The 15913-nt window shown below is 40.8% G+C and overlaps 1 protein-coding gene across 4 annotated transcripts in view; it reads right to left on the reverse strand.

Annotated features, from left to right (window-relative positions):
- Positions 1-5083: 5083 nt before the first annotated feature.
- TNFAIP8 (TNF alpha induced protein 8) overlaps positions 5084-15913 on the reverse strand; it is a 106550-nt gene continuing 95720 nt past the window's right edge. For all 4 annotated transcript variants that reach the window (XM_081132255.1, XM_081132256.1, XM_081132254.1 and 1 more), the window contains exon 2: positions 5084-6786. In XM_081132255.1, the coding sequence (XP_080988381.1) occupies positions 6221-6786 (566 nt within the window). In that variant the 3' untranslated portion in view covers positions 5084-6220. The remainder of the gene's footprint in view (positions 6787-15913) is intronic.

The following is a 15913-nucleotide window of genomic DNA, read 5'->3' on the forward strand; positions in this document are numbered from 1 at the left end:
TCTGAGGATATGTTTTTATTGATTTTGAGAGAGGGAGTGGGAGAGAGGGGGCCAAGAAGGGGAGAGAGAGAGAGACACCGATGTGAGAGAGAAAGATCGGTTGCCTCCTGCATGCGCCCCGACGGGGGTTCATGCCCGCAATCTTTTGGTGTACGGAACGATGTTCCAGCCAAACCAACTGAGCCACACCGGCCAGGGTTTCTTAACTTTTCTTTTCCAAGACTCAGGGAGCTCCAGGCAGCGATGAGCAAGTGACGAGTGAGCAGACAGAACCAAACCAGCCAGTGGCCCGGCTGCCGAGAACCATGGAAGGGCCATGCTCACTGGACCAGTTCAGGGGGCGAACCTGCAACCTTCCAGTGCATGGGACGAAGCCCACCCACTGAGCCACACCAGCCAGGGCTGAGCTCATTGTTTCTAAAGCATGAATTTAAAACTCAAAAAGCCGTGAAAATTTTAAAGCCAGAAAGCAAGAGTATTTGAGGCTGACAAAGCCTTTCCTGGGATCTGCCTCACCCTGGGAATCCTAATTCAGGGAACGTACCTGTGGCCTTGTCAGTGTCCCCAGCAGTCAGTGAACTACTCAAGTACAGGATCGAGGTGTTACTGTGCGGATCCAAGGCCCAGCCTGGTGCTGGACACATAATAGATGTGCATCATAAACTAAAAACAAAAGACAATTTTTTAAAAGAGACTGAGATTTGATAAAATTATCTGGGGCTGCGGAAGCCTGTTGTTTACTTTAGGCTCTAGACTTCTTTTCTTTGCCTAGGTAAACACTCCATGCAGGAATAGTCTTCAGGAGGTTTCAAAGCCCTCCGTGTTTTGTTTAATTTATCCTAAAAATGAGCATATGAGGTAATTGATTTTGTCCAAATGTTGGAGATAAGTTGAGAAGGCTCCCTGGCAGACTAGTTGCTGAAAACCCTGAAAACAGGGCTCCACCTGGCCACCCTCCAGTGTGTCCCCAGCAGGAAGAGATGCCAAACTCCTGGCACGTGGTGTTTGAAAATGCTACGGGATGTTTCCACTCGTAGCTTTCACTGAGTATTTCCCAGTGACTATTTCAGCAACCTAAGAATGTGACTCCTCGGCTATGAGAACACAAAGTCCATACAATATGGCAGTGATTTTCAACCGTGAGCCACAGAATTTTTAATACATGCAGCACCTAACTGTTTAGACAGGGACACTGACCTCTTTTGCCTTAGATTGTCCAATAAAAGACAGCCAACAAAACAATAGCTGTCCGGTGTGAATGAATCAAAATTATACTTTTTTTTTTGTCAGATGGGCAAAAATCGTATTTTTGGTCTGCTGCAGAATTTTAGCAATTAGTTTATGTGCCATGAGATGAAAGCGGTTGAAAATGGCTGTGATAAGGGGACAGTAATAATGCTGGCACCTTTATCTAATTAGCAGCAATCCTCTTCCAGGACATTTAATGTCTTATAAAAATATATCATTTGCTTGGCAAGTTATTTATCCTTTAGTGAAAACAAATGGTCTTAGCAGCAGGACAGTCACTTAGGATGGGTACCTAGTGGCTTTTGCTGGGCCAATAAAAGTCCATTTCCAGGAAAATGCAACCTCAGCTTCTTATAAAACACCCATCATCCCAGATAATGGTGACCATCTAGGTACATAAGCTGAGTTTTCACTTCCCTGCCCTATGTTTATAACATATTGTATCAGGCAGTTTTAAATGACTTAATCCATCTACCTGTGAGCTTTTAAATGGAAAAACTGAAGTACAGAGAAGCATATGGTCTTGGATCATTCTGCACATCAAAACGCATACTTTTAAAAATCAAATATTCTTTCCTTGTGTGAAGAACGAGCCCTAAGTGCCCGATCAGCCCTCTTCTTTGCATGAGGCAGAAATACAGTTATGCAGCTGTGAGTGGGGAAGGCAGGAAATTTCCTCAGCCACCCATGAAGGAAGGGGAAGGGGCCTTACCCACGGGCTGGCTCATCTTACAAAGATCCGATGGAAATGTGGTGGACACAGGGCACAGCTCTGTACTTGAAGGGCATTTTCCAAAGCACAGATGTTTTCCTCTTAACTGTGATCGCTGGCTGACTTGCACATAGCCCTATTTAGAGCTCAGCAGACGTGCTGTTTTGCAGTGACTTGTCCCCCATAACTTGGGACTGAGGTTCGTTGCTAGATGGAAAACACATCTTTGGCTAGACAGACATAAATCATTAGTACCAAAAAATGTTTCCATTTTGGGAAATCCCCCAAAATAAAAGTGTCTTTTTGGCTCTGGGCCTACATAACTAACCATGAAGACACCTCAATAAAAGAGAAAATGGATTTTCAATAGTTTGCCATAATAGTAATATGTGATTATAAGCTCCTAAAAATGTTTCTGTTCCATTTTAGGAACAAAAAGTTGACTCATTTTTCTGGTTAGTGCCTCAATGTTTTCATTAGGGGGTTTCTATAAAGACTGTATCTGAATCACAGAAACAGAATTATTTCAGAGCTAGGATAAAATGTTACCTGTCATAAACAGCACTGAATGTTAAAACCTGCTCTGAGCTTAACAAATTACACAGAAGCTTTATGCCAAGGAATACAATCTATCAAGCAAAGCAGTAATTTTTCAAACACTGCGAAGTTCAATTAACTTAGATAACACAAGTTTGGAAATGCAAGTTGGCTAAAAATAGGTATAAATCCTATTAACATGCTAATTAAGTTTGTTTGATTAGGTTATTTTAATTTCCTAGCAATTAAATAGCACTTAACTCTTTACTACAAATATTCCATCATATGGAATGGAATGAAATATTTCATCTTTCATTTACTATCTGTCAAGACTGATATGCTAAATTATAACTCAGCTTATGTGCTCTTATCAAGTGTCTCGAGGATAAATGAAAATGCTCAGTAAAAATCCAATTGACTTGAAATGTAGACCAAAAAAGTGCTATATTAATCCTTTGAGGGGAAAATCCATTACAAAGTTTAAGCTTTGTGTTTTTTTAAGTATTTACATGGTGGGAGGAAAAAAACTTTCCAGATAATTGAGTGAGATACTGTTATATAAGACAAAAAAAAAAAAAGAGCAGTATCTCTGTACTACTAAAGTTCCTAACATTTTCCTTTTTTTAAAACTAATTTTTAGTTGTATACAAAAGGTCTAATAATCAGAAAAACACAAGGCTATCCTCAAACTTACTCGTTCAGATATTTCCAACCTCTAAACCTGGAAAATAATGAAGCAGCAAATTGCTGCCATACCTCTTCTGGGGAACACAGCGGTGAGCTGCTGCGTCTGCCTTGGGCGTGTGCACACAGAGCTCACTGTGTGTCCGCTGAAAGACCAGCTGGGGCTGGGTCCACTGTACCTCGTGTTTCAGCGTTCCAAGTCACTGTTCATTGCAAGCGCCTTGAATTTAAAGTTCCAGCAGGGACAGACATTTGAGCCATGAGATGGCCCCAAATGAGGAGCCATGTTGAAAACTTCATAAAATACTTGGTATAAATTACACTCAGATCTGAGAGAATAGGTCACACCTGTAGGATTTAAATATCATCTAAAATGTCACTATGTGAAAACTACTTCAGAAGCACACTGCCCACTCTTCTCTGGACCAATGATGTTTCTAGAATTGCCTTTATCCATGCTATCATTCAACTAAAATACAGTGTTACTGCGGCTTTGACACGTAATAGCTATGTGACCCCGGGCAAATTCCTTAACTTCTCTTGCCATAGTGTCCTGGTCTGTAAAATGGTGAAGGTTGTGGCAGAGATTAAATGAGTTAATGTGCCTGGCACACAACAGCCACTTTGTGTCAATTGTTAATATTAGTATTATCACTCATCTATTAGATTAACTCCTGTTTGCAGAGGAGCTATTAGCACTGAACTTTAAAAATCAATTATAACACAATTGGTATGTTTTTTCCAAAATGCAAACTCAATCTTTAAAAAATGTCCATAAGACCCCAAAATGACTATCACTTGGCTCAGAATTATCTATCCTAAATACATTTGGATTATTTCCAGCTTTAACCACCCCCACCCACCCCTACCCTCTACCCCACAACTAAATTCATGCACAAAGAACGTCCTGTTTCATCAGAGGTGAACTTGCTGATCAAGACGCTGTAACGGATCCTTCTAGGGCATGCCTCCCCGGCCCAGGACTGGTGAGAAGATGAGTTCCTCCCAGAAGATGAAGCTGAGAGATAATAAACAGGTCCCCCTCTTCAGAATACTGCCTACGACCTTTCTTCCGTGTGAGATTAAGGGTAGCTCTCCCCCTCCCCCATGTCTATCTGATTGCTAGCCTGCAGGCATAACCCTGGATGCAACGATGCAACGTGCCCAGACTGATCTGAATTCATTCCCAGCTCCTCCCTCTTTGGTGGTCCTGTTCCATAGGGAGAGATGAGCAAGAAGCACCCACCAACGGCCAGGACACTCCATTTCCCACACCCGCTGAGGAAGATCTGGGAGAGAACAGAATGAACAAGTCAGGAGCTCCCACAGGCCACACTCTCTGCTTTGAGGAAAGCAGAGCTGGCCAAGGAAGGCTGCTGAACTAAATTTATAAGCTCCTTTGCAGGATATGAAGCTAAAGGGGCCATTTCTGCAGTCACTATGCTATTCCTATAACACATAGGGGTCACCTACCAGTTCTGGGAAGTATGAATAGTAATTTAAGTTCAAATCTTTATGTCAGGATTTAGTATCAAACAGGGAGATAGATACTTTGCCTCTGCTAATTGTCTTAGACAAGCCCATGAGGGTCCCAGAGAAACTGGTCACCTCCTCTAGGCTGCAGCGGGTTAAAGCAGATCTCAACCTCTGGAATTTTAGTTGTAGGCCCTTTCCTGAAGAACTATTATTTGAATGTGAATATTCTGGGAGGCAAATTCAAGGCAAGAGTACACTGCATCACAGGCATGGTGACAATGCAAATATTTAGTGTTGCTGGTTGTCTGTTATTTCCTAGGTGATATTCTTGGCCAGCAGGTTTCCATTTCTTTTTTGACAAAATAAGCGAGTGTTTACTTTATCATTCACACACATAAAATTATATAGAAACAACACACAAACTGCTTGAAATGCAAATAGTCTTTGGTTTACTCATCAAAACAGCAAATAAAAAAATAGCAAAAACCTTATCAGTTAAATAAAAAAGTGGCATTCTTTATTTACCTATCAAACCTTACTAAACATTGAAATGCATTAATTTTCATTCTCATATTCTGTAGCAATATCCTTTATTCCCTTTTTGTTCCTCATCCTCTTACATTATTTTGATGGACTCAATTTCTAAAATAAAGACTGTTTATTTTTCTTAATACCACTTACTTTTTATTGTCCTAATATCAAGAACAATCTAGATTTTCTCTTTGTCTCTTACATTTCAAATGGATATTAAAAAGGGAGATTCCATCAGCACATTTTCAAGATAACATGAAAGCTAAGCCCTCAGCAAGCATTTCAAGGCATTACGTTCTGGGGCATTATCACGTCTAGGAAATATCACGGTTGGTATTAAAAAACAGGACTTGACTCCAGAGGCATAGTCTTATATTAGGCATTATGCATAATGTCAGACACAGTTTTGATTTCTACAATACTGATTTCAGAGAAGCAGTTTTCCATTTCTCTGAGGGTTCCAATTGGACTGCCTCAATTGTTTAATGTCTTAATTCTTAATTAAGACTTAATTCTTGGATGTCAATGACAAAAATCTTTCACAAAAGAATCTTTAACAAAAGGTAGACTTGAAAATGGAATGGCTTCGAAAGGAGAAATGACAGCAAGAAAAGTTCTTGGCTGTTTAAAAGAGGTATATATACATAGTAATGAACAAAAGTTAATCAAAATACGTAACTCTGTACATGTTAGAAATATCCAACGTGCCGCCAATACAACTGCTCTGAAAAAGATGTCTCCAGGTTTGGAGTCACGCATACTCTGTGTAACTCAGTATTTGCCTTCTGCGACCACACATCTTTCCCAGTACTTGTTACCCCTTAGGAAGCTGTTAACCATAATTTTTGGCAATATGCTTTTCTTCAAATAAAATGAGCCTCACGAAACATTATCATTAACGTCTGACAATTGGATTGGGCAGAGTCTTTCTGAAATATGTTTACTCTTCAAAAAATCCTTCTTTTCCTTCATAAACCAACAGGGCTCCATCTTCAGATCAATTGCGAGCAGTCCCCATCTTCATTCACACGCTCATATGTTCTCTTCATCCAACATTTTGTTGACACCATCACAAAGTTTCTGTAAGTGGGGTTTAAAATTCCCGAAGGGATTATACAAGGCAGCCAAAAAATCACAATCTGAAAAGTGATCAAAGACGTTATTAATCCGTCCGTGTGACTTGGCGGTGAGGTGGCGCTGAATGATCTGGTGCAGCAGCTCTCTGCAGTCGTTCAGCAGCCGGGACAACACGTTCCGGTCGAAGGTGTAATCTACCTGATGGAAACTGACCACGGTCATAGCAAGCTGATGCACTTTCTTCTTAAATTTCTCCATCAGCGCTAGCTCATCCTGATTAAACTGATTATTCCTGTAGAGAATGGCCAACTTGAGGACGGTTTTGATGAGGTTCTTGATGATCTTCTCAGCCTCCTTCTTGTTTTGGGTGTACTCCCTGGTCACCCGGTATAGCTCATCCAGCACTTCGCTGCTTGTGTCATCGATTAGGGTGGTAGCGATGGATTTGGATACCATTTTACCCAAGATCTTCTTTTGTGCCTGCACGGCCAGGTTTTTGGAATTAAAGACATCTGTGGCCACTAAAAACAAAGGGTGGGGGGGGAGAACAGATTAGTTTCTGTGACAGAGCAAATTAAAAACAGATCTTAAGGTATATTTTTCTTCTCATTTTCCCACTATATGTATGATTTGCCTCCGATCTACTGACATTTGTTTCTGTTCAAAAAGAGGTAAAAAAGAAATTTCCCTACATTTCTGTGCATTAGGTTCTCATTTGTGAATTTAACAGGTTGTTGTGCATAATCTTTAAGGTCTTTGGTAACTGAAGTATTTGTTTAAATTTATTTTTAAGGAGAGAGGGAGAGGGACAGAGAGAGAGAAATATCAATCGACAGCCTCCTGCACTCCTTCTACTGGGACCAAGCCTGCAGCCTGGGCATGTGCCCTGACCAGAATCGAACCAGCAACCTTTCAGTGCACTGGATGATGCCCAACCAACTGAACCACACCAGCCAGGGTGGCAATTCAAGTATTTTATACCCTCTGCAATGTAGTCAATACTTTGTTTAGAAGTTAAAGAGTTCAACCTCCTTAAAAATAACACTTTCTGATTATAAGAACACTATGTTTCACAAGGCAGTAAGTTTTTATGCAATTTTTCCCTAGCTTAATTTCATAAAAAGTGCATCAAAAATATAAAATCAACTCCACAATTATCCTCTGGAAAACAGTTACCAAGAACAATGTAAAGAAACTCATTTAAATGTAAGAGGAACAGATGACAAAGCTATGGTACTGAGTAAAATGGCAAATGCATGGAAGCAAATCCAAAGGAGAGCCCTGTTTTATAATCCAATTGCAAAAAGTCAAATTTCCCAAGATACCAGCCAATACCTACCAGTTTGGTCATCCTAACCACCCTGAATTTCAACTCCCAGAAGCTGAGTATGAAAACATTCTTTGGAGAGCTTATTGTCACTTGCTATTTCTGATGAATGGCTACTGCTCCCTTTACATTTTTATACATTTTGAGAAAATAACCATCCCGTATGGGCTAATAAAATGTGCTACCTGAACAATATACTTTGAAAAAGATGATGCTTAGAGTTCACTTTTGGAATGATCATAACTTAATTTGACAGGTTTAAGGTAGATATTATAATAGTTATAAGTGTTGAATATTAACAAGACACTGTAATGTTCCCAGCTTACAGCCAGTCAGTGAAAATGCTCAATCAATGTTTATTACCCAAACCCAGTGTAGTTTTTCTCCAATTTTCCCCCCTACTCTGTACATGCTGCTCCACTACAGCTGTGCTTTCTCCCTCTCCCTAGGTCTTTAGAGCTGTAGATCTCAGGGTCTCTATTCCACTTTTGGGTCCAGGAGCAGATGTTCCCTCTGCATATGCCAGTGTAGAAGCCTAGGCCTACCTGTTGGAAAGCAGTCATTCCGTAATGAAAGGTAAAAGGCTTAAAAACAGATTATGTAGAAATGAGTCAGGGCATCATCAATGATGTAAAATTATTTCTAGCAACATTAGAAAACTGCTGCTCCCAAATCCAGGCTGGTAGGACATATAGGAAGAGTGACTCCCTCAGTGTGGAACAGCCATGCTGGATTTGAAATTTGGGCCAAAGTAGCTTATGGTATATAGTATAAGTAGCCACCAAGTGGTTCCAGAACATCATTCACAAATATATAGGGCCACACACCGTGAAAGAACATCTCGATTGAGATGGTACCCTCAAACAAATGTCGATATTTAAACTTCTCAAACACAAACTGAAACTGCAGAAGAAGAAATGAAATATATTTTGAGAAAGAAAAGGAAAATGAAAAAGCATGAAAAACAGGCAACTTTATGAAAGTTTCCAAGCTTTTCTATGCTTTCACCACTTAAGCAGTAGTCCATTTCTACCCTATTCTTCAGCGGTTTGCAAAAGTGCATGTAGGTTAATTCACACTAAAGAACTGATATCCAAAGAAAGGGCACACATGTAGTTAATATTACCATATTAAGACCAGGGACTATCTTCCATTGCCAAGCTTATGATATGGACCTCAACAAATAAATAAACCTGATTTATACAGAAAGATATATCCCCCCAAATTTTCAAATATGCAGTAAGTAACAGGATTTCAGGAATTTATTTTATATGAGGTTGAAAGGTTATTCTGCTTTTTTCTATTGAACATGGCCCAGTCTGCAAACATCCCATCTGGGATTTACTGCAATGTCTATTAGCTGGAAATACTGTCATACGTTGTAAAATAACTGAAGCCAGGGGGAGAGCGGTTCTAGATTCCTCTGTGCTCCTTTTCCCAAGGCTGGACTGCAAGTTTGCACCTCGTCTAAGCTACTTTTCTTATTAAATCTAAACATCCCATCTAATTTCAAACACAAAGACCAAACGGAAACTCTGCGCTGCAGCACTTTAACCTCCCACAAGAGAAAGCATAAAAGGCAAGGCTGCTGCCAGCTAAGCAAGATCATTCCCATTTACTGGTCACCGCGTCTGAACCAGGACAGAGACTTCGATCTCTGAGCCTTTCACACTTGTCTCAGAGGAATGTCAAACCCTGCTCTAGAAACAGCAGCAGCTTCACACACTCCTTGTTTGTCTCTGGATTATATCCGGTGCAGTCACCTTTTAAAATGAGAATGAAGCTCCCTCTCCCTGCTGCAGGGAAGCCACGCCTGCAGTAGATTTCTTTTCTCGCATTAGTGAGACTTTTTTGGAGCCAACTGGGGGTTGTGGCTGAGAGTTCTTGGCCAGGACTGTGTGGTCTGTGATCATGAAATACGATTTTTTTCCCCCTAGCAAATTAACTGCCTTTAGCCATTCCTGCTCAGGCTCATTTGTCAGTTCCACATCCCCTACCAGATCCCTTAAAGGTCTGGTATGTCTCAGCGCTAGTCCTGCACCAAGTTTTTCTGCTTCGCTCTACCCTCACTCCTGTGTGATCTCACCCACTCCCGCGGTTTCAGATACATCCACGTGCCAACAACACCCACAGTCATAACTCAGCCCTGACCGCTTTTCCGGATTCATTTTGCAAATGCATTCAAGGTTTTTCTTCTCCTTGGCTATTCTGCAGGCATCTCAAATGTACCATGTCCAAAAAGGAATCCTTAATTCCCTCCTGCCCCCAAAGTACTCCTCCTCCATTCTTTATTGTCTTAATTAATAGCATCCCTTCCATCCATTTGCTCAAGTCAGAGACCCTGGGAGCCACCAATCCTCCCCCTCACCCGGTCTATTACCAAGTTCTTTCTGTTCTACCTGCCTCAATTCTCTAAATTCTACCCACTTCCCACCTTCTCCACAGATACCAGTCTAGTGTATGCCCCTTTCCAATCTTCCCCCCCATAGTAGCCAGGGTTTTTAAAAATGTAAATTATGAAATGTTGCTCACCTTAAATTGTTTGCTAACCATCACACTTTCTTGTTCCTGAAACTCCCATCATTTGCCTAAATTTTTAATGTCTGCCTCTCCTTACCAGAATTTAAGCTTTTTGAGAACAGAGACTGTGTATCTTGCTCTCTGTGTCATTCCCAGGCCTACATGGGCTTCTGACAGAAGCAGAACCAATTTCCCCCTTCTCTTTGCTATACTTAAATACTTCTGCGTAAAAACATGCTGACCTGCAAAATGAGAGTTTTAAATACATATATGGGTGTTTTTGTTTGTTTGCTTTACAGGCTAGCAAAGCAGATGTTTGTTTTATCTAGCTAAAAATGTGGTTTTCTTCCCCTAAGTGCACTCTAGAGTGTGGTTTCTCTTACAGTCATCAGTCAGTTCTCTTACAGAGGGAAGATGTGTTATGCACAACGAGGAAACAGCAGAGGACAACGGTACAGATATTCCGTGTAAAAGGAGGATGCAGTGGTTCTGACTGAGATACAGTGGGAGCCAAAGCACAGGCCCACCTCTACTTCTGGCTGGATCTATGATTAAACATGTAACAGAGGGGTGGACCAAAGGTATGTCCTGGAAGGCAACCAACACGTGAATGGATGTTCTCAAGGAGAAAGTGCTGAAAGTACCGATTTAGTGTTTCACCTATTACGATGAATTCATTTGTGTTTGATAATATACATGTATGTTGTTGATTAATGATAAATGAAGACTTGTTGAACGTAAACAAAGGATTATTGCTATGTTAAAACTATTTAAGAGTGTTTTATAGAAACAATACTAAATGTTATTTTGCACCTACTTATCTTACTGCCCCCGCCCCCTATATTTCCTTTCTTGGCTTAATCAAACAGTTCATTTCAGCAATGTTTGCTGAAAAGCAAATTGATATCCAGGGAATCCTGGCTTTAGCATCAACAATTATAAATCTGGAGATATACACTAATGGTAAAAATATGCTGACCCCTGTATACATTAAAAAAAAATAATGCTCAGAAGATAAAAAATATATATATTTTATAGCATTAACTAATGAAAAACTAGTTTTACGAGATTGACAATAATTCCCTATAACATTACTTCAACTAAGAAATTGCTAATACAGTGAAGCACTCCAGTCACTTCTTTACAACCTCCCCAGCAAATACATCACTTCTTCACCATCAAATTTGTTACACCTGGAACTTTTAAACGGTGATGACAGATGCACATTTATGTTGCTGCTAATTCCTGCCCAATTAAAATTTGATCAAGTGGGCCCACTATCAGAAAGGATGAAAAAGAAAACAATTTGGAGAGCATGTCTGGCTGTTGTGGTCTGTTAATTAAAGTTCTTTAAACAAATATATAAAACCTTACTTCTTGCATCTGATTAACTCCAAATTTGAATGGGGGCTTAACAAAAGGACAGCTTTGGGGATAAACAAGTGGCCATAACCAACCGTAAACACTGTCACAAGAAGTCAACAGGCTGAGAGTTGACCTCTCTAACACTGGGATTTGGTGCCTCTCCAGAAAAGCAAGGAGTATTCGGAACGGCTGGAGAAATAGGGGACATCTGTAATAATGTCAACAATAAAAAATAAACTTAAAAAAAATCCCACAGTGGGAAATTTAACAGGATAGAGAGGAAACAGCAAACAGAAAGAAGAAGAGAGTGCTGGGGTGGGGGCTGGCGGTGTAGGACCACAGTCAGCAGAAGCAGCAGAGATGCCAACTGTGAGGGGGCTGCCCAGGAAGGGTCAGAGCACAGACCATGGAAGCCAGCTGGAGGCAATCTTAGCCAGGGAGAAAAGACAGGTGCCACACACCTTAACCCCAAAATCGGCCTTAGGTCACACAGATGGAGGCCCTAACACAAAAGAGCACAGTCTTGAAAGACTCAATACATCTGGGACCCTTAACCTGATGCTGAATGCAAATTGTGTATGAATTTTCCTGACCCCGAGTGGTTAAAAACCAGCGGTTTGCATCATTGCAGTGACAAGCTAAGCCATTTCCTTTGTGTTACCTACCGCTTCCAAAAAGCACATGCTCACTTAAAAAGGCAACATAATGAAAAAGACAAATATAAGGGCAAGTGGTGACTTTAAAATGGGCTGATAAAGAAAAAAATATCACAGGGGAGTTTTCAGTGGGATACTAGGAATTGTAAAACACCCACTTCCAGATTCTTCTTATTGTTCTTTACTTAGTTATTTGACAACTCTGGGTTGCAGAAAACTGATAGCATTGCAAAGGGCTCTAGAGATACACGTCTAGAGGAGGTGGAACTGATTTCTCATTTCCGTGTTGCCTGTGTTGCACTCGGACTTCTCCTTTGAACCCAGTATAAGAGTTTACTGATTTGGCCCGGCCGGGCGTGGCTCAGCGGTTGAGCGTCGACCTAGGATCCAGGCGATCGGGGTTCGATTCCCGGTCAGGGCACATGCCCGGGTTGCGGGTTCGATCCCCAGTCAGGGGCATGCAGGAGGCAGCTGATCAATGACTCTCTCATCATTGATGTTTCTCTCTCTCTCTCTCTTTTCCTCTCTCTGAAATCAATAAAGATATATTTAAAAAATAATAACTTTAAAAAACAGTTTACTGATTTGTCATTAATAAATGAGTTAAGTAATATCTTTGACATGCATATTTTGTATTTGTATGAGAGCCATGAGTTTACCTTCTTAAAAACATGCCCCGTGACACATATTAATTTAAAGTTTAAAAAGTGCAGTATAAGCTTGTCTTCTAGTACACATTTCTTGTGGCAACTTATTCCCCCAGGATCCTGGAAAAGAAGAGTTTACTTATAAAAGTCCAAACATTCTATATCTAATAGCTCCACATACTTCCATACTGCTCAGGGATATTAACGAGACGCAGCTTCCCCATCTATAGTACGAGAATAGTGATCCCCACCTCTAGAAGTTGTTTCAAAGATAGATGGACATGGACCATACAGGACATGTCTCACACAATGCCTGGCACAGAACAGCCTTCTCTGCAGGTCTGTTTAAAGAACTTAACAAATTCGGCCCTGCTGGGTATAGCTCAATTGGTTAGAGCGTCATCCCAATATGTCAAGGTTGCACGTTCGATCCCTGCTCAGGGCACATACAAGAAGCAACCAATGAATGTATAAATAGATGGAACAAGAAATTGATGTTTCTCTCTCTCTTTCCCCCTTCCTCTCTCACTCTAACAATAATTTTTAAAAAATAAATAAAGAACCCCACAAATTAAACTTCAAATAAATTCTGATGGTCTTTTGTTCTGAATCACATTTGGTCAAAATTATTCAACTCCTTCTGGAAGTAATATGGAACTGAGAAATGCAAAACACCAGATGGTTGTGTGAAAACAGAGACCTCACACAGTTCAGTTAGTAAGGAGCTATATTTCCTTTTTCATGATGACATTTAAAAAAAAAATCTAATACATATTAAAATTTTATCAGGGAATTTCCCTTCTTTTAAGGTGTTGAATCTTTTGTTAGCAATAGAGTCAGTAGTCCAGGGACTCTGATACGTAGTGTAAGGGTATTTTGTCTAGAGAAAGCTGGAGAACAGAATTAAAAGCTACTACTAAAAACAGGAGGAGAAACAGTGTCAACATCCACACAAAACTGTGCAGCAGAAGCAAGGTGTAAAGGAAATGCGGCAAAGATAAAGTTGAAGTGAAAATCCATAGCAGCCGACATCACTCAAGTGACATTATCTCACCCAGCGTTTCTGAAGCCTCCCAGAGAACCCAGAGGCAGGGCAGGGAGCCAAGGAAGAACAGCAGGGATGGAAATACAAGGTTCAAGGTCAAGAGTCCTGGGTTGTAAACTTGGGTGCAATTTAATTTCTTTGAATCTCAGTTTTCTCATCTGCTAAGTGAAGCATCATTTCAGCTTAAGTGAGATTTAATGAGGCACAAATCTGAAAGCATGCAGCAGCGTGCAAGGCTCACGACCAATGCACGCCAAGGTTTGCTCCCTTATTTACTATCACTTGAAATGGAGGAGCAGGGACTCACACCAAATACTTGCACACACTGTGTTCTTTCTACTCATTTCCCCTTCTGTTCCGTTTTCCAAATTTGCGGACAAGAGAAATTACGCTTTAAAGAAAGCACTGTGAAGACTTTCCCTGTGTGATCTCAGACTATTTTTGTCACTTTAATTCTGGAATTTCTTCCTGATTTTGTGTCTCTGATTCCCATGGCTTCGTTTTGGGATGACTTGAAATAGAAAAATGTCATTTTCTGAGTTTTAACTCCTTTCACTTCATATTAGACCCCATCTCAGCTCTTTGCTGTCAGTTTGCTCCAGGAATCTTAAGATTGCTCTCTGCATGGCATAAGTTCTTGCAAGAGATCCCAGTTGCCTCCAGGTTCACCATTACCAGGATTTGGAAGACAATCTGGTAATATTTATATGAAGCAGTAGTATTGGACCCCAAGGAATGTCAGTCTGATAAATATTAGGACAGAGGTTACAGGAATAGAAATGAATTCTGTGGCTACCCAAAGTCAGAGTGGGAGGCTTACAGCCAGGAGAGCCCACTGGCTAGCTACCATGTTTTGAGCTTTTACTCCATTATCCCCAGAACTGCAATCCCAATAAGCCAAGGTTGAGGGTTTGATCCCAGGTCAGGGCACATACAAGAAGCAACCAATGAATGCATAAATAGATGGAACAACCAATTGATGTTTTCTCTTATTTCTTTAAAATCAATTTTTTAAAAAAGAATTTCATTATACTACACAAGCTTTAAAAGAGTGGCTTCCTCTGGAAGGTATAGGAAGACCTAATAATATTCAACTAAGTGAAAAAGGAGGAGAGGGGAGGGGAGGGGAGGGGAGGGGAGGGGAGGGGAGGGGAGGGGAGGGGAGGGGAGGGGAGGGGAGGGGAGGGGAGGGAAGGGAAGGGAAGGGAAGGGAAGGGAAGGGAAGGGAAGGGAAGGGAAGGGAAGGGAAGGGAAGGGAAGGGAGAAAAGGAGGCCCAGTCTCCCTGGGGGAGGAAATGGATTCCATAAGGTAGGTCAGCCCAGCTGGGCTTGAAATAGTCTGTTTTTCCAGGATAACACTGAGAAGTTTTAAAACACTAAAAAATATAATTTAAAATACAAAAAATATGCTTATGTTGTTCAAAGGCCAGAATGTAAATATATAAAATGGAAAGTCTCTCTCTCAGCTTTACCACGCACTGTATAGTCCTGGCTCCAACCCCTGCTTCCAGGAGCATCACTGTTCTTAGAGTTTTGGTACCCTTTCTGAAGCAGTTTTATTTTTCCTGCATTGACAAGCATATTTATGAATAGGGACTTAGCAGTAAGTCTTAAAGGCCTGCAATTCTTTAAAAATACAACTCTGAGTGATGAGAGACCATAAACTATGCAAGTATCCATAATTCCATGCATGACTCCGACATAAAATGATGAGATGCTACAGGCACCTGGCTATTACCTTTGTTCCCACCCGTACAATAGCAATGAGAGGCCCTCAAGCAGCAATGAGAAGGTGGTGAGTGTGAAACACAGATCTTTATTTAATGGGGGGGGAGGAGGTATAAGTGTTATGATTAGGGCAATCATAACGTTTATCATCTAAACAAGATACCTCTGCAAAGAGCACTATTAGTAATTACACCCTGACAGCAGATCTGTGACTATCCAAGGTAAACATAAGTAGTCGCTAAAGACTGCTTAAGTACCTAAGCACCAGAGACACTCAAGACTAAATAAGAAAGGGTCAGAAGTAAGGATTACCCACATATTTAGGATCTGAGAAAATTCTTGGGAACCCACAGGAGTGCT

Source organism: Miniopterus schreibersii (assembly GCF_964146895.1).
Source record: "Miniopterus schreibersii genome assembly, chromosome: 3".
Taxonomy (NCBI): Eukaryota; Metazoa; Chordata; class Mammalia; order Chiroptera; family Miniopteridae; genus Miniopterus; species Miniopterus schreibersii.